The sequence below is a fragment of the Aethalodelphis obliquidens genome, unplaced genomic scaffold, assembly GCF_003676395.1.
Source record: "Aethalodelphis obliquidens isolate GAN/ISIS:26980383/991018 unplaced genomic scaffold, ASM367639v1 scaffold25, whole genome shotgun sequence".
NCBI classification, from domain to species: Eukaryota; Metazoa; Chordata; class Mammalia; order Artiodactyla; family Delphinidae; genus Aethalodelphis; species Aethalodelphis obliquidens.
The window spans coordinates 13,505,984-13,531,996 of record NW_020837969.1 but is presented as its reverse complement, the minus strand read 5'-3'; the positions used below and the strand labels follow the sequence as shown (position 1 = coordinate 13,531,996).

The 26,013-nt window shown below is 42.5% G+C and overlaps 1 protein-coding gene and 1 non-coding gene across 2 annotated transcripts in view; both read left to right on the top strand.

Moving 5' to 3' along the window:
* Positions 1-26,013, top strand: part of LRP2BP (LRP2 binding protein) — a 39,829-nt gene that overhangs the window by 713 nt on the left and 13,103 nt on the right. Inside the window, exons 2-7 of the mRNA XM_027122640.1 lie at positions 149-261; positions 3,143-3,256; positions 15,971-16,113; positions 16,195-16,300; positions 17,186-17,409; positions 19,042-19,216. Of these exons, the coding sequence (XP_026978441.1) occupies positions 149-261; positions 3,143-3,256; positions 15,971-16,113; positions 16,195-16,300; positions 17,186-17,409; positions 19,042-19,216 (875 nt within the window). The remainder of the gene's footprint in view (positions 1-148; positions 262-3,142; positions 3,257-15,970; positions 16,114-16,194; positions 16,301-17,185; positions 17,410-19,041; positions 19,217-26,013) is intronic.
* On the top strand, positions 6,815-6,917 carry LOC113629000 (U6 spliceosomal RNA). The gene has a single exon (XR_003436324.1). It is a non-coding gene; the product is annotated as a U6 spliceosomal RNA (small nuclear RNA).

Sequence of the window (26,013 nt, the reverse complement as noted above, 5' to 3'; positions counted from 1 at the left end):
CCTTGAACTAAGGAGGTCAGTTTTAGGAATGAGAACTAGGAGGGAAACTAGTACAGTGTCAGATGAATTCTATTTAATTTATTACTTTAAGAGAGAAAATTCATATTGTATGGATAAATATGGAATTCTTTACTTTTTAAAAAATCAGATCATTACAGCCATGCTAGTTTGGTGGAAAAGGCATTGCACCTCTTGAAGGAAAGAATAAGAAGAGGGGATACTCTGGCATATTTCCTACGAGGTCAACTGTATTTTGAAGAGGTATCATTTTTTGTTGATTTGTTTTCATATAAAGCTGCTGTTAGATCTTCATAGCAAAATTTCCTATAGAGTTCCTTACATTGTTAAACCAGGGAAATTCTGTCAAATTCCATAGATAATTGTTGTGGATTTAAGTATGATAAATTGGTCCCAGCTTACGGAATATTCAACCTTTCTCCATAAAAATCATTCTAATTAATGTCATTTATAGGAGTCATTTTGGTATGAAATCCATTTTCACATGATAAATTAAAAATCTAATTTTTATATTTTGCCCGATATATTCAACATCATTTATAAAATATTTTCATTTTATTAACAATGAAAAATCCTGATTCTTATCTAGTACTTAAAGGCAGCTTTATATGTTCCTATATGGAGTAAGGAGGGAATTTCCCTCTTTATCCACATTATGCTGAGGTTTGCAAAGTAGGTCTAGGAGGACCTATGCAAACTATCACTCCAACTTCAGCAATATAGCTTCAGTTGTTCATTGAACCCCAAGGGAAGATGTGAAAAGGGACCAGCTGTCCCCAACCCCTCACTATCCATTGAATGTTTGGGCAGCTGTTCAACTATATCCCACTTACTTATCTTTTGATGCCTCCTTCATTCATTCTGGCAACAAATATTTGTTGAGGACTCATAACGCACCTGTCACTGTGAGAATCACGTAGCACAATGGTTCAGAGAATGATCTTTCAGCTTTGGGCATAGGTTCCAATACGGTTCTATTTCTTGTTAACTGTATCCTTGGGCACAAATGCTTAACATCTTGGTGCCTCAGTTTCCTCATCTATAAAAGAGGGTAATAATATGTATTTCATAGAGCTATTATGAGAGTATATTAATTGTAAAAATACTAACAGGGCCTGGCACCTAGTAAGTGCTTTATAAGTATTTGCTACTATTATGCTAGGTACTAGCTATACAGTAATGAGGGGGTTAGAATGGGCCCCATTTCATAGAGCTTACAGTCTAGAGGAAGAAATTAAATTAATATATAATTAAAAATAAGTTAAAGTACTATGAAAGCAATTAACTGGGTACTCTGAGAGAGAATAACTTAGGGATAGGGCGGAAATACCTGTTGTTGAAACTAAAACTTGAAGAAAAGGAAACAGTTAATGCAAACAGCCACAGGGAAGTGCATTCCAGGTAGAAGGGAGAACAAATGCAACGTTTCTGAGATGAGGAAGAGTTTGGTGAGCTCTAGGAATTAAGAGACCAATGTCATGGTCAGCGAGGCAGAGAATGACTCTAGATAAGCCTTGTTTAAAATGTAGTGAGAAGCCATTGAAGTGTTTTGAGACTGTGATGAATGGATTGGAAGGGAAGCATAGAACCAAGACCAGTTTAGGGGAAAATTATACTAGTTGGGTCAAGAGAGGATGGTGATCTTGACCCAGCGGTGGAGCTGGGTCCTGGATTTATTTTGGAGATACAAGTAATGGCATCATGGACTGAAAAATAGAGAAGTGGGGAGGAGTGAGTTTTGAGGGAACCATCAGGAGGTCAGTTTTTGGACATTTTATGTTTGAGATTCCCCTCAGTCATCCAAGTATACATGTTTCAAAGTAGAAACTACATGTAAGACTCTAGATCTCAAAGGAGAAGTCTGAGTTGAAAGTATATATCTGAGATTTTCCAGCATGTATATGGTATTTAAAATCATGAAAAACTAAAAGGACTTCCTTTCTCTTCCTCTGTATAGAGTATTCTAAGTTTTCCAGCCCTCTTATATGTTGGCCAAACACTAGCCAGAAAGGAGAATGAATCTTTACAACTCAGTCATTTACTCATTGTTGTATGTTCTTTAAGATAAATATTTTTTAGCATTTTGGTACAGTTTTTATTAATTTTATCAGTTTGTTGATTAATTACAGTTTATGAAAAGAGAAATTCAATTGTTTCTGTGTTTTCCAAAAGTTGCTTTTCTCTGGCCTGCTCTTCCTAGTAATGACCTTCCAACTCACAGACTCTCTTTCCACTGTTACAAATGATTTATTCTTTAGCGTAAGGCATTTTCCATGGTGGATTAAGACATAAGCCCCATTTTTTTTTTTTTTTTTTTATGAGGTACGCGGGCCTCTCACTGTTGTGGCCTCTCCCGTTGCAGAGCACAGGCTCCGGACGCGCACTCTCAGTGGCCATGGCCCACGGGCCCAGCCGCTCCGCGGCATGTGGGATCTTCCCGGACCGGGGCACAAACCCGTGTCCCTTGCATCGGCAGGTGGACTCTCCACCACAGTGCCACCAGGGAAGCCCAAGCCCCATTTTTGTTCCTTACACTTCAGCGTATTTGTTATTATATCCTATAACGCTGAGGAGCCTTAAATGAATGACATATAACACGTAGGTTTTCATAGGAAGTATGGGAGAAAGATAATTTTGGAGAATCACATGTTTCTTTTTCTGTGTCTTCTCCCTAGCTAGAAAATGGCAAAACTGGAAGAGCCATATCATAGTGGATATTTAGTAGTAGCGGATATCCTGATGTTTATCTTTTCTCAGAGTCTTTGGCCCCATCTCTGAAGTTTCTCAGACTCCAGGAGTAGCGGGTGATATGGCAGGCTGGAATGAGCAGAGGGCTAGGCTATCATTTAGACAGCGGTTTGGCAATAGCCCAGAGTAAGAGTGAAAGCCAAAGAGAGTCTGACCCAGGTTCCTCCTGGTCAGTTCCCTCAGTTGCCATATTTAGGTTTATTTTATCGATTTTATAGTGTGTTGATTGTTGTCAATAGCTTACTTGCAAATTCCATAAATTTGTTGCTGTCTTGTTTTATTTGGTGCTGCTAGCTAGAGTTAGGTGGGAACTAAGTATTTGGGATTACTTTAAGGTAATAATGAAAATAATTCAGTATTTCCTGGGAGCTTACAGGGATGGTATAAAGAAGCATTAGAACAGTTTGAAGAAATCAAGGAAAAGGATCATCAGGCAACTTACCAGCTAGGAGTGATGTATTATGATGGTCTGGGGATGACCGCAGACGCTGTAAGTTATTGTTTTGTTCACAGTGTTTAAGATTTCATTGTTTATGGATTATTTGATATATTTAAAATTATATTTTAATGATATATTTCTTACTTATATTTAAATAATTATCTATCATTTCAGCATTTAAAGGATAGCAGTAGTCATTTTTACATTTACGTGAAAAACAAATTTCTTTTTGCCCCTCTCCTTGCTACTATTAGCCGTCAATAACATTTTTGCTTTAAAATGTTTTCCTTTGTTTTTAAAAGTTACTTCAAAGCTACATGAACATGGAGAAAAGTTAGAAAATAAGCAAAAATAAGATCACTCCAAATTTTACTATCAAATATGAACTTTGTTATTAGAGTATATTCTTTCATGTATTGCCCTATGCAAAAAAAAAAAGATAAGCTGAAACCAGAATGTGTTCATTAGACAGTCACACTTGCTATGAAACTTCTTAAGTCTCTCTCTAGAATGCGAATTTTTTTGAAAAATTGGTTTTTATACTTATTCGTGCTTTCTAACTCAATGGTCCCCTATTTCTATTTAAATGGTATCATGACTGCACCATCACCCAAGTTATAGGATTATTTAACATGGAATTTAGAAATAGGTCCTTGGAAAATGGTAATAACAGTAGGATAATATTCATCACTATATCTTTTTAAAACTTTTAAACAATCTAACCAGAAAGAATTTACATAAACAAAAAGAATCAACAATTTGAGTTTACCAAAGATATAATAATAATACCAGTGAAAAATATTGGCTGCACAAAAATAAAGCGGAAAGCAATAAAATGCTTAATTTCTGACAGGGCCTAACCAGAAGAAATACAATAGAAATTAGATGACAATTGAACTCTAGTCTCAAGAAGTTAAGAAAACACATTTTGTCAATCAAACATGAGAAGACTGGGGAACAAATTGCAATGAAACAACTTAAACTTGTGAAAACAAATCTTTAAAAATTTTACTTTCCAAAAATAGAATTTATACTGAATACATCTACCAAAACTAACACATATTCCCTAATACCATTTAATACCCAGTTTATATTCAAAATTCTCAAATTGTCCCAAAGTAGTCTTTCAAGCCAGCATTCAGTCAGAGACCACCCAATGCATTGAGTTGTAATATCTACAAGTTTCTTTAATCTAGATTAACTCTCTCTCCTGCCTTTTTTCATAATACTGACTTTATTAGAAGTGACACTTATATGGTACTTATGCAGAAAAATGTCTTCTTTTGTAATTCATACTGAAATATTTAGGGGTGAAGTGTCCTGATATTTTCATATCGGCATATAACTTGAAACAAGTCACCAAAAAAGACAGATGAAGCAAATATAGCAAAATGTTATTACTGACAATCTATGTGGTAGTTATGCAAATTTTTTTTTTTTTTTTTTTTTTTGCGGTACGCGGGCCTCTCACTGCTGTGGCCTCTCCCGCTGCGGAGCACAGGCTCCGGACATGCAGGCTCAGCAGCCATGGCTCACGGGCCCAGCCGCTCCGTGGCATGTGGGATCTTCCCGGACCGGGGCACGAAGCCGTGTCCCCTGCATCGGCAGGCAGACTCTCAACCACTGCGCCACCAGAGAAGCCCTATGCAAATTTTTATGTAATATTCTTTCTACTTTTCTGTATGCCATTCTTAGACCTTCTGTATTCTCAGCCTTTTTCTCAGACTACTTCCTTCACTTCCTTGCCTTATCAGAAACTTGGTTGTCCCACAAGCAGCCCTCTTTAGAGGAGGCCTCTCCTTACAACCTCCCAAAGTACCATAGTGCTCAAAGGTAGAGCTGGTATTATTTTCATTTCCCAATTCACTTTCTAGCTATTATTTCTCCTCCACCTCAGGCACAAAGTGTACCTACTTTGAAGTTCATACCAACTCCTTGCTTTCCTAGTTCTATCAATTTCCTGGTTGTTGGGAATTTTCTAATGTTAACCTGAAGACTTTGGCTCTGGGATTACATTTTCCTCCCTGTGTCATTCCACCATTTTATCTGATACTTGAATGAAGAACTGAGCAGCAAGAAGGAGCAACGTATAGGTCTAGATGAATCACATTCCAGGCAGAGGAAATAGCTAGTGTTCAGGCCTGAGGAAGGATGGTACAGCTGGAATACAGTCAAAACAGTGAAACAGGGACCAAACCACGTGGAACTTGGCAAACTACGGCCAAATGGATTGTATTCTCAATGCAGTGTGAAGACACCAAAAGGGAGTGCAATTAATATGATTAACATTTTTAAAGATCATTTTGTCTGTTGTGTGGAGATTGGATTGAATGGAGACAGGAGTAGAAGCAGGAAGTCCAGTGAGGAAGCCAGTGCAGATAAAAGAACAGCTTTAACTGAAATTATAGTGGTGGGAATAGAGAAAAGTGGACAGATCTAGGATGTGCTCTTAAGAGGATACAGGACTTTCTGATGGATTGGGAGAGGGGCAGAGATAAGGGGAGGAATCAAGGATGATTCCTACTTTTTGTCTTGAGTGGATGATGTTGCCATTTAATAACAATGGGGTGACTGAGGGAGAAGCACATTTGGCGTACAGGAGGAAAAGCGAAACAGTTATGTTTGAATGTTTCATTTGAAGTACCTGTTAAGACACCTAAGTAGAGATGTCAGGTAGAGAGTCTGGAGCTCAACGGTGCCATCAGGACTAGAGAAATCAGTGGGGGGCTATCTGTGGAGCAGTGGGAGTTACAGCACCAGCTTGGATAAGATTGCTGAATGAGTGAGTATCATAGACAAGAGCCACAGGTCAAGGCCAGGGACTGGAAGCCCTCCAGTATTTCATGGTCATAACGGAAAGAATAGCTAGCCAGCAAAGGAGAAATGAGAAGGAGAAGACAGGGAGGACAGAGGAAAATGAGGACTGTGTGGTGATCTGAAAGTCAAACGATGAAATTGTTTCAAGAAGGGAGTGGGGCTTCCCTGGTGGCGCAGTGGTTGAGAGTCCGCCTGCCGATGCAGGGGACATGGGTTCGTGCCCTGGTCCGGGAAGATCCCACATGCCGCGGAGCGGCTGGGCCCGTGAGCCATGGCCACTGAGCCTGCGCGTCCGGAGCCTGTGCTCCGCAATGGGAGAGGCCACAACAGTGAGAGGCCTGCATAACGCAAAAAAAAAAAAAAAAGAAGAAGAAGGGAGTGATCATCTGTATCAAATTCTGCTGAGAGGTGAGTAGAATGAAAACTGAGCACTTACTATCAGACATACTAAGATGAATTTCACTGGAGATCTTGACAAAACCATTTCAGTGGGACCAAGGTCATAAGGGACCAAGATTGGAGTGGGTGGAGAAGACATACGGATGTAAGGAAGTGGAGATAAGCACTGAGCTTTGTTATAAAGTAGAACAAATATATGTGCAATAACTGGGAGGGATCATGGGATCAAGGGAGAGTTTTCTCCCAGATCAAAGATATTACATTATTATTTGTAAGTTGACACACGATCTGGTAGAGAGGAAAAAATTGATGATGAATCAGGTAAACTGATAGATTTGGTGTTTCTTTCAATTCTTTCTGTTTTCTCAGTGAAATAAAAGACAAGCCATGTGTTTGCTGTGGCAGCATGTATCCTAAAATTCTAACAATTCAGAGAAAATAAGCATAGCCCCTGTGCAAAGATGACACACAACTCCATGAACTGTTCCATATTTTTTATAAAAATATTTAAAAAGTTGAAGCCATGAGCTGAGACTGAGGAGAGGGAGCGAGGGGACAGCAGAAGTCTGAAGAGAAAGGAAAAGGTTTGAAGTAGTATCTTCTCTTCCAGATAAGTGGGAGAGATCATTGATGAGACAAACTGATAGTATTGCTTGTGAGGGGAGAGCTCGCTCTGAAATTTGAAGTCACAAATTGTAGGAAGGACCTGTCAGCATGGTTATGTTTTTCTCCAGCCATGTTCAGTGGTTTAAGTACAGCAGAGTAGCTGGAGAAATAAGATATCTGCCACATGAGTGAGTGTCATGGAGGGAAAGAGGGACAAAGGAATGAGTACAGTGACAGATACAGAATAAGCTGATGTGGGAAGAACACGAAGGTGTAGAAAGACCAGGAAAATTGGTAGATTCGATGGGTTGGCATATGGCAACTCCAAAATAGAGTGGCTTAAATTTAATTACATATGGAGGCCAGTGGAGCAAAAAAGAAGATGGCCTCTGTAGGTCTGTTCAGTTAACCCAAGGTAAAGGGGCAAAGAGCAAATTCTTTTAATGTTTATCATTTTATTAATTTACCTAGTTCTTGACACTAATTTGGTCCAGAGTCTGGTGGAAACAAATATGCTTTGTGTGGTAGGTTTGAAATGTCTTGAAATTTACGTGTTATAAACCCCAAAATATTGATACAAAACTGCATTATGTTTGCTTTAGTCATATAACTTTTGAAAGAAATTGAAAAGAAAACATACACAGGTATGTATATATGTGCCTGGGTATCCTTTTATATTTGTACATATTTACCATTTCTGAGGCTTTACATTCCTCCCTATCAATCTGCATTGCCATCTGGCACCATATTCCTTTTCCGTTCAACCTGAAGAATTTCCTTTAAAGAGCATTTCTTGTAAGTCTGCAGGTAATGAGTTATCTCCAATTTTATAATTACCTGAAAATGTCTTCACTCTGCCTTCATTTTTGATGAATTGTTTTGCTGGTTGAGTTTCTCCTTTCCTCACTTTAAAAATGCCATTGTAGTGCTTCCCTAGTGGCGCACTGGTTGAGAGTCCGCCTGCCGATGCAGGGGACAGGGGTTCGTGCCCTGGTCCGGGAAGATTCCACATGGCGCGGAGCGGCTGGGCCCGTGAGCTATGGCCTCTGAGCCTGCGCGTCCGGAGCCTGTGCTCCGCAACGGGAGAGGCCACAACAGTGAGAGGCCCGCGAACCGTGCGCAAAAAAAACCCCCAAAACAATGCCCTTGTAAACTCTTCTAGCTTCTGACAAGAAGTCAGTCTCTGATTGTCTTATGTTCCCTGTATACGTGTCCTTTTTCTCTGGCTGCTTGCAGGATTTCTATGGATTTCAGCAGTTTGACTATGATGCATGCCTAGGAGAGGGTTTTTGTTTATCCTGTCTGGGGTTCATTGAACTTCAATGATCCCTTTCAGTTGCAGTTCTCAAGAGTCATTCCTCTTCCAGTTTGTGTTTGCTTTGATAAACTTCCCAGTGCCTTTAATAACTTTTTTTTAATTAATTAATTAATTTTTGGCTGCGTTGGGTCTTTGTTGCTGCGTGTAGGCTTTCTCTCGTTGTGGAGAGCAGAGGCTACCCTTTGGTGCAGTGCCCGGGCCTCTCACTGCGGTGGCTTCTCTTGTTGCGGAGCATGGGCTCTAGGCGCATGGGCTTCGGTAGTTGTGGCTCGCAGGCTCTTGAGCACAGGCGCAGTAGTTGTGGCGCATGGGCTTAGTTGCTCCGCGGCACGTGGGATCCTCCCAGACCAGGGCTCGAACCCGTGTTCCCTGCCTTGGCAGGCGTATTCTTAACCACTGTGCCATCAGGGAAGTCCCTCCCAGTGCCTTTAGAAAGTTGTTCTTTATGTTTGGTCCTGATTTAATCACTGCTATCTGTGGGAGGATTTACACGAACACTTCACTCTACTACCATTATACTGTAAGTTCTCTCTTACTAACCAGTTGGGGGAAAAAATAGTAGACACCTACCTCACACACTCACAGAAGTAAATCCACATGATCTGGGACTCGGTAAAACACCTTTATTTTCTCATCTATTACTGTGTTGTTTGAGAGACTAGTGAGGAGTAAAAGTTAGAATGCAGTGTATACAAATGTACTTGACCGTCAAATATTATTTTCCTCTTTGGAGTGATTTTTGAAGGTTTTGAAACTGGGTTAAATCCACTTCACCTGCCTTCACTAATCAAAGTCGTTTTAAGACTCGTGTGTCCTCCAAGCTGCACTTGCATAAACAACAAGATGTTTGCCTGAGTTGTTTTCTGGGAACTTGGAGCCAGTGGCATCTAGTTTGAGCTGAGCTGGTTAAGACTAGATAGGACCGTCGACTCTCCAGCTGGGCATCCACAGGCGTCCATTGCTTCATGATGTTTTGAACGTGCAGAGGCCTGCATCTTAGTTACACCTGCGCAGAGAGACGATTACCCGCCAATTCCCACATCTTTTCCCAATCACCTTTCGCCACGCCCCGCACGCTCCCCGTGCCTCGGACCGCCCTGCTGTTTTTTATTCCTTATCCCATAAATGCCCCGAGCTGCCTGCTTGCTGGAGGCTGGTTTGAGATTTGTTCTCCCGTCTTCCGGTTTGGCTGCCTCTTTTTGCTGCAAACCTCGGTGTCTCCGCGTTTGGCTTGCTGTGCGTCTGGCAAGACAGATCTGGTTCGGTAACACACGTGGTGAGCCAGCCAAGAGGTGAGTCCAGGCGAACCTTTGGCCCACGGCTCGTCGGCCCCTTGCAGGCACTGAGGTCCGGTGGGCCAGCCCGAGCAGCTCCCTGGCGTGTCCGTTCCCAGACTGACCCTGGGTTTTCAGGGAGGCACTGCTGACCTTCCGTGCTTAGTTTCATCTTGTAGCAAGGAGAGGAAATGGAGCAGGACCCTATGGTGCTTCCCCTCCATGCCCTCTGCCTGTCTTCTGTCTGTAGAAAAACTTTAGTCAAAGAATAAATTCAGAGAAGTGAGAAAGTGCAGAAGCAAAGGAAAACAAGACCAAGTAATAATAGTTTAGTCACTGAATGAAGTCGGGGACCATTAGTCCCTCCTCATAGGGCTATAGATAATATTCTGGGCCATCTCCTTTGAGCTGTTTTATAGATACTGAAACCCCCACTAGGTGAAAGAAATTAACTACATGATGACCAGGCTGTGTAGCCATGACATAAGCTGCCACAGTTCTGAGAACTGGCTTCAAAGAAATGGGAACAAACCGACCCTGGAACTGAAGACTAACTGTACTTAAAACAATGAAGATGACGCTGACCAGACCACCACGTGCCCAATTTCAAGGTGACTGTCAGAGCTGACTGGGCTGTTTCTGCATGTAGCCCCCTCCCTCCGCCTAAACACCCCTGAAACTCCCCTTTAAAAGTGCTTGCCCAGGGCTTCCCTGGTGTCGCAGTGGTTGGGAGTGCGCCTGCCGATGCAGGGGACACGGGTTTGTGCCCCTGGCGGTCCGGGAGGATCCCACATGCCGCGGAGCGGCTGGGCCCGTGAGCCATGGCCGCTGAGCCTGCGCGTCCGGAGCCTGTGCTCTGCAAAGGGAGAGGCCACAACAGTGACAAGACCGCGTACCGCAAAAAAAAAAAAAAAAAAAAAAAAATGTGCTTACCCTCTGACTTGTCAGTGAGGAATCAGTCTCTGAACATAAGTCCACCATTCTCCCCGTTGCCGGCCTCAGAAATAAAGCAGACTTTCCAGTAGCCTTGCCTCTTGAATATTGGTTTTTGAGTGGCGAGCAGCTAGACCCGTCTTTCAGTAACATTTTTCGGGTTTTGGGCTTTTGGATTTGGAACATGTTTTTAGGGTAAACCTCGTTAAAGAAATGTACTTGTGCCTAGATTGTCTTTGGAACCCTGAAGGATCATGGGTCAGAGGCCCACCTGATGGGATTTTGGTAGACAATATAAAAGGTTACTGCTGCTGAGGTACTCTGTACCTGAGTTTATGGCCCAGGGCTCTGGATTTTGGTTTTGTTTTTGTTTTGTTTGTCCATGTCTGTCTATGTCTGATTGTCTTAATTGTTAGGAATTGGCTACCGGGGGTTGAGCTTCTTGGCGACTATAGCAAGGACCCTAAGATTTTGTTGCTGCACCCACCTGGGAACAAAGCTCCTTCAAAATGAGCAATGTTAATTCAGTTCCCTCTTGCAGCCGTCTAGGCTACATTCTCCAAAATTGGGAGACTTTCTGTTATGAATCCATGGAGAAATAAGATGGTTATTTTTTGTAATACTAAGTGACCATAATATTCTCTAGACTCTGGAGCACAATGGCCTGAAAATGGATCCTTAAATTACAATAAAACTTTGCAAGTAGATTTATTTTGTAAACAGGAATAAAAACGGGATGAAATACCTTATGTACAGTCTCTTATGTTCTTGAATCAGAATAAACCTGTGTAGAGTAGATGTAAGGTAATGGTCCAACAGGAAGGAAAGGCACAGACATCTGTTTTGCTGGATTCTAATGAGAAGGAGGGTGACTTGAGGGCTGAGTGGCCGCTCGGACGCTCCCCTCCACCCTTACAGGGTGGCGCTGCCGCTCCTTCACTGTCAGCATTTGAGCCTCAGGCTCTCGGGCCCCTGTGCCCTCCACCCCAGTCTCTGAGGGTTGAGAAACAGGAATGGCCTCCCCTCTCATTACCTGCCAGGGTGTGCAGCTTGGCCATGGGTGCGACCCAAGTGCGGATAGGGCAATATCCCTTAAGGCAGGTCCCCATGGGGTCTGTGAATGCCGAGGCTGGGCAGCTGCTGGGATGGATCTGGGTCCACTTCCCTGTCCGCTTTGGATTTATTTAACTGGAAGAATAATATGCCAACTTATAGAGATGACTCGAGAATGGAAAACCTTCATTGATTTTTGGTTGTTTTTTTTTTTTGCAACCCACAAACCTGAGCAGATGTTCAAAATGTATTAAATACCCTCCTCACTTCAGAAGAGCATAGGATGGTGCTGGATAAAGCTCGAGAGGAGGCAGATCTGCTTCGTGCAGAAACCCCTGGCAACCCGGTGAGGGCTGCTGTGTGCGGGGCTACACAAAAGCAGATCCTGATGGGGATGTGAATGCTGGAGACGGGCCCGAACTTTACTGAGATTGCGTTCTTGCAGGATTGCGAAGAGGGATGCCAAAACAAGCCTTAATAAAGTACAGGAGGTAAAACAGACCAAATGAGGATCCTTCAGAATTTCCAGAAAGGGTCTTTAAAGCTTATAGGCAACATACAAAGAGAACTTATAAAAGTCAGAGTGACCAGTTTTGGTCAGAGCGCACCCAGTATACAGAAGAAACTGCAAAAGATGGAAGGGCCTTTAGGAATGTCTATGTCTTGACTTGTTGAAACTGCCTTTAAAGTTTCTAATGGCAGAGACCAGGTTCAGGAGAAAAGGGAACAATGGAGAATGAAAGAGGCTGCTCTGCGGGCGGCTACCTTAACACCGGGAAGAGCTGGATGGAATCAAGGACTCTCACGAGGGACTCGGCAAAAGCTTCCACTCACACGGGCACCCAATAGCCGGACTCCGCCAGTGTGCATACTGCAAACAGGAGGGACACTGGAAAAGAGGGTCCCGTCCTAAGTAAGCCTCTTGAAGGTAAACAGCTGGCACATCGGATGCCCGAGCTGAGAATGACAGTGACCAAGAATGCCAGGCCCTAGGGGTTCCTTTAAATCTTGTGAAGTCCATCATTTCCCAAGCGGAGCCCTGGATGACTATGACCGTGGGAAATTAACTTGGATTTTGATTGATATTGGACCATTTACTCAGTTTTAAATACCTGGCTTTCTAAGCTTCTTTCTAAAACTATGTTAGTAACTGGGGTGTCCAAAGAAACCTTGAAAATGCCTTTTTTTCCAGCTGCTAAACTGTCAGTTGGGGAAAACGCATCTGAAGCATACCTTTGTATACATGCCTGAATGCCCCATTCCCTTTCTGAGACGAGATTTACTAACTAACTATCAGGGTTACCTTTGCCCCTGAGTGGACAGACATTAAAGTACCACCAGAGCAGGCTTGCGCATTGCAGGCTTTATTACTCCAGTCCCCAAAAGAACAGCCTGCAACTGTTCCAGAAGAGATTTGCAAAGGGGAGTCCGAAGACCTGTGCAGACGGGAGGCTGGGAATAGCAAAGAGCTAGGCCTATACAGCTTAGGATACCACCTGAGGTCAGCTTGTACACGATTTAAGAACAGTTAGATTGTAAAAGAGACTAATCCAGTAGTCCCTAACCCATATTCTCTGCTCACTAATCTGTCCAGACATTGCTGGTTTACTGTATTAGAGTTGAAAGATGCCTTTTCTTGCATATCCTTGTTTTAAATCCCAAGAGTTGTTTGTTTTCAAATGGGAAGATCTTGGTACTAAGAATTAAACAACAGTACTGCTGGACAGTACTTCCTCAGGGATTTAAAACTTTACCCGCGATGTTTGGAGAAATCCTGGCAAAAGATTTGAGGGACCCTCAACTAAATGAGGGAGCCCTGCTCCAGGACGTGGTTGATGCTGGTTACCAGTAAAACAAAGGACACCTGAGACCAGAATATGGTGGTTTTTTTTTTTTTTTTTTTTTCAGAATATGGTTTTGATTTCAACCTTTTTGGTTGAACAGGTCTATCAAGTATCCAAGAAAAAGCACAGAGTTCTCAATCCCTCTGTTAAATATTTGGGTTTTGAACTCTCACAAGGACAGAGAGACTTGCCCTCTAATGGAAGGGAAGCTCTAGCTAGGGCTGCAGCTCCCACCAAGAGATAATTGCAGGAATTTCTGGGAATGGCTGGGTTCTGCCGTATTTGGGTCCCCAACTTTGGACTCATAGCAAAACCCATTTAGGAAGCTCTTAAAGGAGACAATGAACATCTAGACTGAAATCATGGAGGATAAACATCCTGAAGACCAGGTCCATCTTCGCGGGTTGGGACCTTATGAGGAATGCAGCGAAAAAGGGAGAAAGCACGTTGCGGGAGGAATACCGCAGTGGTTCCAACCCTGACGCTGACTTTCCCGAGTGGGCAAGCAAACCCCCAGAAAAAAGCCACGGGAAAGCAATTAAGGTGAGTGGGATTGCTGCAGTGGTGGCTTTGAAAAGTAAAATTTAGGAAGCAATTTAAATAATTTGCTAGTAACCAGATTGATTTTCTTTTGTTCTGCCTTCTCTTTGTTTCGAATCTCCCAGGCTTGGACAATTCAGTGATTAGGATTTTTCAATCTTTGGCAAAAGTAGGTAATTTCTCTAGCTTTTGGATATGTCATCTAAAACCTTCTGTATTTGATCATGCTGACCCCTTGGTTGTGCCTGTCGTTAATTTTTGACCATCCCTGACTTCACTGTGACTTCAGGTGTGCACATATCAAATTAGGCTAATCAACAAAATGTCCTGTCGTGTTTTTTTCTTGAATAAGCCAAAATTTGGTCTCCTTGTGTCCTCAGAATAAAAAACAACCAAAAAACAAAACAAAAAATGGCCCCTACCCTTGTTAGGGTTCTATTTGGTGAGGATATTGTAGAAACCACACTTAATTCTCCCAGCCTGTGTTCCTTCGATACTATCTGTTTCAGTCAAAGGTGATAATGATCAACACACTCCAATTCGTAAAAAAGTAAGACCCCGATCCCTGGCTCGCCAGTGTCCTAGGTAAAATCCCTAAAAATGAGTCAAAGTGTTCGCACGTCTGGCGTTCTGTATGCCCTCACAGTGTACATATTTGCCCCATCCCATACCTATTTGTCTACAGTTTTTATTACCAATCTTGGGCCTATGAATGCCTTGACAGCTGGTGCATAAGTGGTACTTGTTTGGGATCAAAATGTTAACTTGAAACCAGGAACAAGAGAATATTCTCAAATGAGTGCTAAATAGTTTGATTCTTCAAGCCCCTGTTAGGCCTATGCCCCTTATCAGCAGGAATTAGCCAGAGCTGTCCTCACCCTCTTTCCTCAAGAGTTGAGTAATGATCGAAAAGCAAGGGGGGACTGAAACCGTGGGTCAAATCCACTTCACCTGCCTTCAGTAATCAAGGTGGTTTTTTTAAGACTCTCATGTGCTCCAAGCAGCATGTAGCCTAAACAAGATGTTTGCCTGAGTTGTTTTCTAGGAACTTGGAGTCAGCTGTGTCTAGTTTGAGCTGAGCTGGTTAAGACTGGATAGAACCACTGACCCTTCAACTGGGCATGCGTGTCTGTTGCTTAGTGACTTTTTGAACGTGCAGAGGGCTATAGCTTAGTTACACCTGTGCAGAGCAAAGATTCCCGCACCTTTTTCCAATCGTCTTTCTCCAGGCTCCCCACACCTCCAACTGCCCGCTGCTTTCTTCTTTATCCTATAAATACCCCGAGCTCCTTGCCTTTGGGGAGGCGGATTTGAGATTTGTTCTCCCATCTCCTGCTTGGCTGCCTTGTAAACCCTCTTTGCTGCAAACCTCGTGGGCTCAGCATTTTGGCTTGCTGTGCGTTGGACAAGAGGAACATAGTCTAGTAAACAATTTGTGTCTGGGTTTTTGGAGGGAGGAAAGCCTTTTGTTGGTGGTTAGAACGTCCTCTGTGTTCTGTGACTATGCAGATGTCGTATGAAGATGAGTGTAGTAGACGTAAATTTATCACTGAGCACAGCTAGGGAACGTGTGCTTGAAGAGAGAAGACAGAGTTTGGGGCTTACACGTGTCCTGTAAGGATTAAAAATGTGGAAGTTACTGGCTATCCTTACACTATAAGTTCTAAGAACTGTGCCGATTCAGAATAAGGGCTATGAGGAGAGAAGAAGGAAACCATATTGAGAGGTAATGCAAATGTGGAAGCTATAAAATGAAGGGAATGCTTTATATCCCAGAGCTCCTGGGAACGCTGAGCCAGGAGATGGACTTTAACTTATTTCTAGCCCTGCAGAGTCCAGGACAACCATACCTGTTAGGTATAGACTCATGACATTCTACCTCATGTCGGAGGGTGAATGCTTTACAGCATTATTGGGAGAAAACTTAACTTGGGTAAAACTAAACTAGGACCTTCTGTTTTGTTCTTTTCCTTTGTGGAAGGAAAAAGGAGTGGAATATATGAAGAAAATTGTTGATTCTCCGTGTCCCAAAGCAAGACACTTACAATTTGCAGCAGCTTACAACCTTGGAAGAGCTTATTATGAAGGAAAAGGCGTTAAACAATCAGACGAGGAAGCTGAAAGGTAATCTGACTTGAGAACAAGATTTTTGTTTTAATCAAATGCCTTAAACAAAGAATAACTTGCCTTGCCCTTCTCTTCTAGACTGTGGCTTTTTGCTGCAGACAATGGAAATCCAAAAGCTAGTGTGAAGGCTCAAAGTGTCCTAGGATTGTATTACTCAACAAAGGAACCCAGAGAGTTAGAGAAGGTAACAGTGATTTATTTGTTTAAATCCTAGCATCCTGTGTAGATTAATATTTGGTGAGGAGTAAGTATGTAGTCTGAATATCTCTTACATTTCTTTCAATGTAAAGAAAGCTTACGTTTTAGGATCTCCAAACTCATTTCACCCTTCCTCAACTATGAATGCTGCCTTCCCTGCCTCTACCAAAGGAGACCACGGATGTGAGCACTTCGTATGCTATAAAAAGCACACATACAAAATATTCTACCATAAAAGGTAAAAGAGGAGGGAGAGTCAGTACAACCTCTTTAATAACCAATGATGGAAAACCCTTTCCAAGAAATCTTACAGGGAGAAGGAAATGAGGCGTTAAAGGCAAACTTGTAGGAGGCACATAACCCCCAAGATCCTTGTCAGATAACTGAGGAGCTACCTGGAAATCGGTTTGAACTAACTCAGATTCACTGTAGCTGAGTATTGAGCAAACGTGCTTGGACCACACGCAGGTTTTTATCCTTGGTTTTCTTTGATCCCGTTGGAGCTCCAAGAGGATCTGAGCGATAGCTGCAATCTCACATCAGCTGCTCTCCTCTCCTTGCTGTGCCTCATTACAAAGCCTTTCAGACGCTTGGTTCCTATTTCCCACCTTTTTGGTCCTTCCTCTGGAAAATCTGAAAATCCTGAAACCTGAACAGCTGAGCTCGAGCCAGTGACCTCGCCTATACTGTGGGCAGACAACGGGCGAGCTCCCCTCAGCACCCTCTCTCAGGCATGCGAAGTTGGTGCTAGTCTGACATACATTCAGGGGGTTAGAACGGTGTCCTAGAGATGAATTAATAGTACTATCTTATAGAGATATTCCATTTATAATCCACCTTGTGAATACTAGGGAATTGTGCTTTCTCCTAGGCATTTTATTGGCACTCAGAAGCTTGTGGCAATGGAAACCTGGAATCCCAGGGTGCACTTGGGCTCATGTACTTTTATGGACAAGGCATCCACCAGGATACCGAGGCTGCCCTGCATTGCTTGAGGGAAGCAGCAGAGCGTGGAAATGTCTACGCTCAAGGGAATCTCGTGGAGTATTACTATAAGATGAAATTTTTTACAAAGTGTGCTGCATTTTCCAAAAGGTAAGCTGGATAAAAGTATTTACAAAAACTCTTACTAGATGTTTTATGCCAGGTCTGTTTAATAGAACTCGCTGCAGTATTGGAAATGATGGCTATTGGTACTTGCAGTGTGGCCAGTGCAACTGAGGACTGAACTTGTAATTTTCATTGGATTTTAATTTTAATAGCCACACGTAGCTCCTGGCTACCATATTGGATAGTACATCTGTTAGTCTGCAGAACTTCAGTGCTATTTGCTCTGTATACCAGCTAAGTAATCTTACACAAATTTAACTTTGGGGGCATCAGTTGTTCTTTTGTAATCCTGCAGAAGTATTTTCTTCTTGATTTAAAAAATATAGTGAATATAAAGTGTTTAACACAGCTTGGCACATGAGAAATATTAAACTTTTTTTCCTACACCCTTAGCCATAGGTTCTATAACTGCACAATTACAATATAGCTTGATGAGGACTGCACAATGAGAATGGTTAAAAGACTCCAACACTAACATAAATTATATGGAAATTTCTCTTCTCTGAGGCCATGTACTTTCCTGCATTTACCCACAATGTACAAATGCAACAGACCTGGGTGTCCTCTAAAATGGTTATAAGGCCATGCTGCCATTTCCCTCCCAATAATGCCCTTCCCACGGAGCCCACAGGTTCCCCTCTCCCCGAGCCCAGTGTGAGGCAGACATCCACACTGAAGGATGAAGGAATTGCTTTTACCCTCTCCTCCCCAACATCATAGCCTCCAGGCAGCAGGCCACTTAAAGGTGTGGTCTCTGATGTCTCAAATCCTCTAGTGCCCATATGGTTAAAGCTAAGACTTCGAACAGTTCTTTTAAAGATTTTGAAACTTTCCATGTTCCTATTTCCCACAGTATTACGGCTGATGTGGAGTTGACTTGTTTTCATGTAGTTCTCCATTGCTGTATCTGGGTTATAGAGAAGGACTTTTTATTGCCCATTATCATAGATGTGTAAGTTTATTAATGTGTTTTCTGGTCCTGTGTGACTAAAGTCCAAATTCAAGGTTGATGTTTAAATACCCAAAGAGATAGAAAAATGCTTTTTTCCCATTGTTTAAATCTGCAAAGTGATGAGTTCTTGTAATATATATATATATATATATATATATATATATATATATGTATATATATATATATTTTTTCTTTTTGCGGTACACGGGCCTCGCACTGTTGTGGCCTCTCCCGTTGTGGAGCACAGGCTCCGGACGTGCAGGCTCAGCGGCCATGGCTCACGGGCCCAGCTGCTCCGCGGCATGTGGGATCCTTCCAGACCGGGGCACGAACCCGTGTCCCCTTCATCGGCAGGCAGACTCTCAACCCCTGCGCCACCAGGGAAGCCCAAGTTCTTGTAATATTTTAAACTTAATTTTTTTTAGTGGTTATTAAGCCTGACCAGTATAATCCTAGGAAGCCACATAGTAACCACTGTAGTTAGTTCCGATTCTTCTGGTGTTAGTTGACTGTTCTATTTACCCTTCACGACAGAGCAAACAATTTTGTTCTCAAACTGGTAGAAATAATAGAGAAACCACTTAGGGCACATGGACAGTTTCTGGGCATGTTTATAAAAATGTAACTGATACCGTTTTTAATTTCACAACTGGATGTTGTAACAGGATTGCTGACTACGATAAGATTCATGACATCCCCATGATAGCCCAGGTCACGGACTGTCTCCCAGAATTCATCAGTAGAGGCATGGCCATGGCCTCTTTCTACCACGCACGGTGTCTGCAGCTTGGCTTGGGTATCACAAAGGATGAAGCAACAGCTAAACACTATTATTCTAAAGTAAGCCTGACAACAAATATAAATTGACTCAATAGAAATTTCTGGGTTTTTAGTTGAGACTTGGACATCTTTTTAAATCAGTGTTTTTATTCCTACTTATTGTGCAGATAACCTCTGTCTACCAAGAGGTTGTCAGACATGCAGCTTGTCTGCAAACAATTCTGTCATTCTTTTTAATAATTAAGCACAGATGGTAAAATTTCTATTTTTTTAATAGTCTGTGCCTACAAGACACCTTCAGTTTATTTATTTTTGCTGTGTTGCGTCTTCGTTTCTGTGCGAGGGCTTTCTCTAGTTGTGGCAAGCGGGGGCACTCTTCATCGCAGTGTGCGGGCCTCTCACTATCGCAGCCTTTCTTATTGCGGAGCACAGGCTCCAGACGCGCAGGCTCAGTAGTTGTGGCTCACGGGGCCAGCCACTCTGTGGCATGTGGGATCCTCCCAGACCAGGGCTCACACCCGTGTCCCCTGCATCAGCAGGCAGATTCTCAACCACTGCGCCACCAGGGAAGCCCTAAAATTTCTATCTTAGATGCAAATTATTCTATTTCACTGTCTGCCGCCTAAAGCCCAGCACCAAGACCTTAAACCCAAAACGTGCATGCCTTCTTTCACCCAGAAAAGTGTGAATCTCTATTTCATTCTAGTACATTAGAGTACATTTCATTAAGGTTTCTTTTTGCATGACATCTACCACACTTAGGTGGATATTGATGAATATGAGTTAACCAGTTAAAATAAGCCTTTTCATGTTTTAATCCATGTGATCAGTTTATTTAGATAGTGAATGGATTTCACATCTAAAATCAACTGTTAAAAAGTGCAGAGGGGGCTTCCTTGGTGGCGCAGTGGTTAAGAGTCCGCCTGCCGATGCAGGAGACACGGGTTCATGCCCCGGTCCGGGAAGATCCCACATGCCGCGGAGCAGCTGGGCCCGTGAGCCATGGCCGCTGAGCCTGCACGTCCGGAGCCTGTGCTCCGCAACGGGCGAGGCCACAACAGTGAGAGGCCTGCGTACCAAAAAAAAAAAAAGTGCAGGGGGAGTGTGTGAAAGGGAATCATGAATAGTAGCTGCAAGTTTTTAAAAAAAAAAACAAAAAAAAAAAACTGCACAACTTAGGTCCATGACATCCATAAGTCCAAATGAGAATTAGATCATAAAATTTCATGCAATGCCAAACTGTTCAAGCTGGAGCAGGGAACAAGGCAAGGAACAATTTTCTAAGTCCCTTGCCTAAATCTGATCACGTTACAGCAGTGGTTCTCAAAATTATTTGCATATTAAAATCACATGGGGAATCTCTTAATAATTCCTAAAGCTCAGGCCTTATTTCAGAAAAATTAAATCACCATCTCCCAGAATGGGACACAAGCAGATTTGTTTAAGCTCCCCAGGGGGTTCCAATTTGTAGGCAAGTTTGGAACCTAAATTATTTTGTTGGAAATTTAAAATTTCCAGAGTATTAAACCCATACCAACAAAAATATAGGAACACAGTACAAAAATACAACTGACCTGGGGCTTCCCTGGTGGCACAGTGGTTAAGAATCCACCTGCCAATGCAGGGGACACGGCTTTGAGCTCCGGTCTGGGAAGATCCCACATGCCGTGGAGCAACTGAGCCTGCGCTCTAGAGCCTGCACTGTAGAGCCCGCGAGCCACAACTACTGAAGCCCGCGGGCCTAAAGTCCGAGCTCTGCAACAAGAGAAGCCACCACAGTGAGAAGCCCACATACTGGAAAGAAGAGCAGCCCCTGCTCGACGCAACTAGACTAAGCCCATGCGCAGCAGCGAAGACCCAGCACAGCCAAAAAAACAAATACAACTGACCTTTGAGATATTTACCATTATACCATTAGTATGAATAACAGCTGTCTTTGTTTAATCTAAGTGTTCTGTATATTATACCAATTTCCAAACCAAGTCAATTGCAGATTCTATGCTATCTTTGGTACCCTTTCTAAGTAAACATAGCAGAGAGCTCTGGGTGGAAAATATCCTGAAATGTGGTATATGTTCAGCCTAAATAAACAAATTACAATTTTAAAACTATTTTCCTTATGGTGGGAGATAATACAGCCCCGTTACTCAATTTTGGCCACTGGATTTTATGGGAGATACTTCCTCTAAGTTTTCTCCATTTTAAAAGTAAGCCAGTGAAGGACCTGGAATCATGTCAGATGAGGCACAATAACAAACTCTGAGTATTTTACTCAAAGACGTGAGGGGCTTCTGATAGCGGTCTTCATCAGACTGAAAGGCTGTCCTACAAAAGAGGCACTGTAGGGAAGGGAGAATGACAGCCCACGGCAGTATGTTACAGGAAAGATAAGGCCGCAGATGAAGAGACCCTGGGCTGAAAGTCAGGAGCCCCAGGCCTGGTCTCAGCTTTGCCACCCTCAGACTGGGTGACTACCCACTCCTTTCCCTCTCAGTTTCCAGGAAACCAGCAATGTATGTCCTCCTAGGAACAGTCAACGATTCTAAAGGGTTGGGGATAGGGGATTTTAGCTTAATACAAAGAATCTTCTAAAATAACTGTTTATAGGTAAAACCTTAGTTTTTATTTCCTAAAGGTGGTGACTTTTTAAATATTTATTTATTTTTGGCTGTGTTGGGTCTTTGTTGCTGCATGTGGGCTTTCTCTAGTTGTGGCAAGTAGGGGCTACTCTTCATTGTAGTTCGCAGGCTTCTCATTGCGATGGCTTCTCTTGAGCATGGGCTCTAGGTGCACAGACTTCAGTAGTTGTGGCACGTGGGCTCAGTAGTTGCGGTGCACGGGCTTTGTTGCTCCGTGGCATGTGGAATCTTCCCAGACCAGGGCTCGAACCCGTGTCCCCTGCATTGGTAGGCACATTCTTAACCACTGTACCACCAGGAAAACCCAAGGTGGTGACTTAAAAAAAGTTTTTTTATATTGGAGTATAGTTGATTTACAATGTTGTTGGTTTCAGGTGGACAGCAAAGTGACTTAGTTATACATATATCTTTTGTTTTTTTAAATTTATTTATTTACTTTTGGCTGTGTTGGGTCTTCGTTGCTGCGTGTGGGCTTTCTCTAGTTGCAGCGAGTGGGGGCTACTCTTTGTTGCAGTGTGCGGGCCTCTCATTGTCGTAGCTTCTCTTGTTGCAGAGCACGGGCTCCAGGCACGTGGGCCTCAGCAGTCACAGCACGTGGGCTCAGCAGTTGTGGCTCGCAGGTTCTAGAGCACAGGCTCAGGAGCTGCGGTGCACAGGCTTAGTTGCTCTGTGGCATGCGGGATCCTCCCGGACCAGGGCTCGAACCTGTGTCCCCTGCATTGGCAGGCGGACTCTCAACCACTGCGCCACCAGGGAAGCCCCAAGTATCTATTCTTTTTCAGATACCGTTCCCATATAGGTTATTACAGAGTATTGAGTAGAGTTCCCTGTATTATACAGTAGATCCTTATTGATTATCTATTTTATATATAGTTGTGTGTATATGTTAATCCCAACCTCTAAATTTATCCCTCCTGCCCCACTTTTCCCTTTTGGTAACCATGTTTGTTTCTGAAGTCTGAGTCTGTTTTGTAAGTAAGTTAATTTGTACCACATTTTTAGATTCCACATATAAGTGATACCATATACTTGTCTTTCTTTGGCTTACTCACTTAGTATGATAATCCATTCATTGTTGCTGCAGATGGAATTATTCCATTATTCCAGGTCTTAGTTGCAGCACGTGGGATCTTCGTTGCGGTGTGTGGGATCTTTAGTTGCAGCATCCTGCATGCTGCAACGAACACCTGGCATGCTGCAACTAAAGTACCACGTCTTCTTTACCCATTCATCTGTCAATGGACATTTAGGCTGTTTCCATGTCTTGGCTATTGTGAATAGTGCTGCTATGAACACTGGGGGGCATGTTCTTTTTGAATTATGGTTTTCTCTGGAAATATGCCCAGAAGTGGGATTGCAGGATCACATCGCAGCTCTATTTTTAGCTTTTTGAGGAAACTCCATACTGTTTTCCATAGTGGCTGCACCAATTACATTCCCCCCAACCTTGTAGAAGGGTTCCCTTTTCTCCACATGCTCTCCAGCATTTGTTACTTGTAGACATTTTTTTTACATCTTTATTGGAGTATAATTGCTTTACAATGGTGTGTTAGTTTCTGCTTTATAACAAACTGAATCAGTTATATATATATACATGTGTTCCCATATCTCTTCCCTCTTGCGTCTCCCTCCCTATCTCACCTCTCTAGGTGGTCACAAAGCACGGAGCTGATCTCCCTGTGCTGTGCGGCTGCTTCCCACTAGCTAGCTATTTTAGGTTTGGTAGTGTATATATGTCCATGCCTCTCTCTCACTTTGTCACAGCTTACCCTTCCCCCTCCCCATATCCTCAAGTCCATTCTCTAGTAGGTCTGTGTCTTTTTTTTTTTTTTATAAATTTATTTATTTATTTTTGGCTGCATTGGGTCATCGTAGCCGTGAGTGGACTTTCTCTAGTTGCAACGAGCGGTGGCTACTCTTCATTGCTGTGCTCAGGCTTCTCATTGCGGTGGCTTCTCTTGTTGCAGAGCACGGGTTCTAGGCGTGCAGGCTTCACTAGTTGTGACTCACGGGCTCTAGAGCACAGGCTCAGTAGTTGTGGCACACAGACTTAGTTTCTCCATGGCACGTGGGATCTTCCCAGACAAGGGCTCGAACCAGTGCCCCCTGCATTGGCGGGTGGATTCTTAAGCACTGCACCACCAGGGAAGCCCAGGTCTGTGTCTTTATTCCTGTCTTACCCCTAGGTTCTTGATGACATTTTCTTTTTTCTTAGATTCGATATGTATGTGTTAGCATACAGTATTTGTCTTTCTCTGACTTACTTCACTCTGTATGATAGACTCTAGGTCCATCCACTTCACTACAAATAACTCAATTTCGTTTCTTTTTATGGCCGAGTAATATTCCATTGTATATATGTGCCACATCTTCTTTACCCATTCATCTGATGATGGACACTTAGGTTGCTTCCATCTCCTGGCTATTGTAAATAGAGCTGCAATGAACATTTTGGTACATGACTCTTTTTGAATTATGGTTTTCTCAGGGTATATGCCCACTAGTGGGATTGCTTGTCATATGGTAGTTCTATTTGTAGTTTTTTAAGGAACTTCCATACTGTTCTCCATAGTGGCTGTACCAATTCACATTCCCACCAGCAGTGCAGGAGTGTTCCCTTTTCTCCACACCTCTTCCAGCATTTACTGTTTCTAGATTTTTTGATGACGGCCATTCTGACTGGTGTGAGATGATATCTCATTGTAGTTTTGATTTGCATTTCTCTAATGATTAATGATGTTGAGTATTCTTTCATGTGTTTGTTGGCAATCTGTATATCTTTTTTTTTTTTTTTTTTTGTGGTACGCAGGCCTCTTACTGTTGTGGCCTCAGCAGGCGGACTCTCACCCACTGCACCACCAGGGAAGCCCTGCAATCTGTATATCTTATTGGAGAAATGTCTATATAGGGCTTCTGCCCATTTTTGGATTGGGTTCTTTGTTTTTTTGTTATTGAGCTACATGAGCTGCTTGTAAATTTTGGAGATTAATTCTTTCTCAGTTGCTTCATTTGCAAATATTTTCTCCCATTCTGAGTGTTATCTTTTGGTCTTGTTTATGGTTTCCTTTGCTGTGCAAAAGCTTTGAAGTTTCATTAGATCCCATTTGTTTATTTTTGTTTTTATTTCCATTTCTCTAGCAGGTGGGTCAAAAAGGATCTTGCTGTGATGTATGTCATAGAGTGTTCTGCCTATGTTTTCCTCTAAGAGTTTGATGGTTTCTGGCCTTACATTTAGGTCTTTAATCCATTTTGAGCTTATTTTTGTGTATGGTGGTAGGGAGTGTTCTAATCTCATACTTCTACATGTACCTGTCCAGTTTTCCCAGCACCATTTATTGAAGAGGCTGTCCTTTCTCCACTGTACATTCCTGCTTCCTTTATCAAAGATAAGGTGACCATATATGCGTGGGCTTATCTCTGGGCTTTCTATCCTGTTCCATTGATTTATATTTCTGTTTTTGTGCCAGGACCACACTGTCTTGATTACTGTAGTTTTGTAGAATAGTCTGAAGTCAGGGAGCCTGATTCTTCCAACTCCGTTTTTCGTTCTCAAGATTGCTTTGGCTATTCGGGGTCTTTTGTGTTTCCATACAAATTGTGAAATTTTTTGTTCTAGTTCTGTGAAAAATGCCAGTGGTAGTTTGATAGGGATTGCATTGAGTCTGTAGATTGCTTTGGGTAGTAGAGTCATTTTCACAATGTTGATTCTTCCAATCCAAGAACATGGTATATCTCTCCACCTATTTGTATCATCTTTAATTTCCTTCATCAGTGTCTTATAATTTTCTGCATACAGGTCTTTTGTCTCCTTAGGTAGGTTTATTCCTAGATATTTTATTCTTTCTGTTGCAATGGTAAATGGGAGTGTTAATTTCACTTTCATATTTTTCATCATTAGTGTATAGGAATGCCAGAGATTTCTGTGCATTAATTTTGTATCCTGCAACTTTACCAAATTCATTGATTAGCTCTAGTAGTTTTCTGGTAGCATCTTTAGGATTCTCTATGTATAGAATCATGTTATCTGCAAATAGTGACATTTACTTCTTCTTTTCTGCTTTGGATTACTTTTACTGCCTTTTCTTCTCTGATTGCTGTGGCTAAAACTTCTAAAACTATGTTGAATAAGAGTGGTGAGAGTAGGCAACCTTGTCTTGTTCCTGATCTTAGTGAAAATGCTTTCAGTTTTTCACCATTGAGGACAATGTTGGCTGTGGG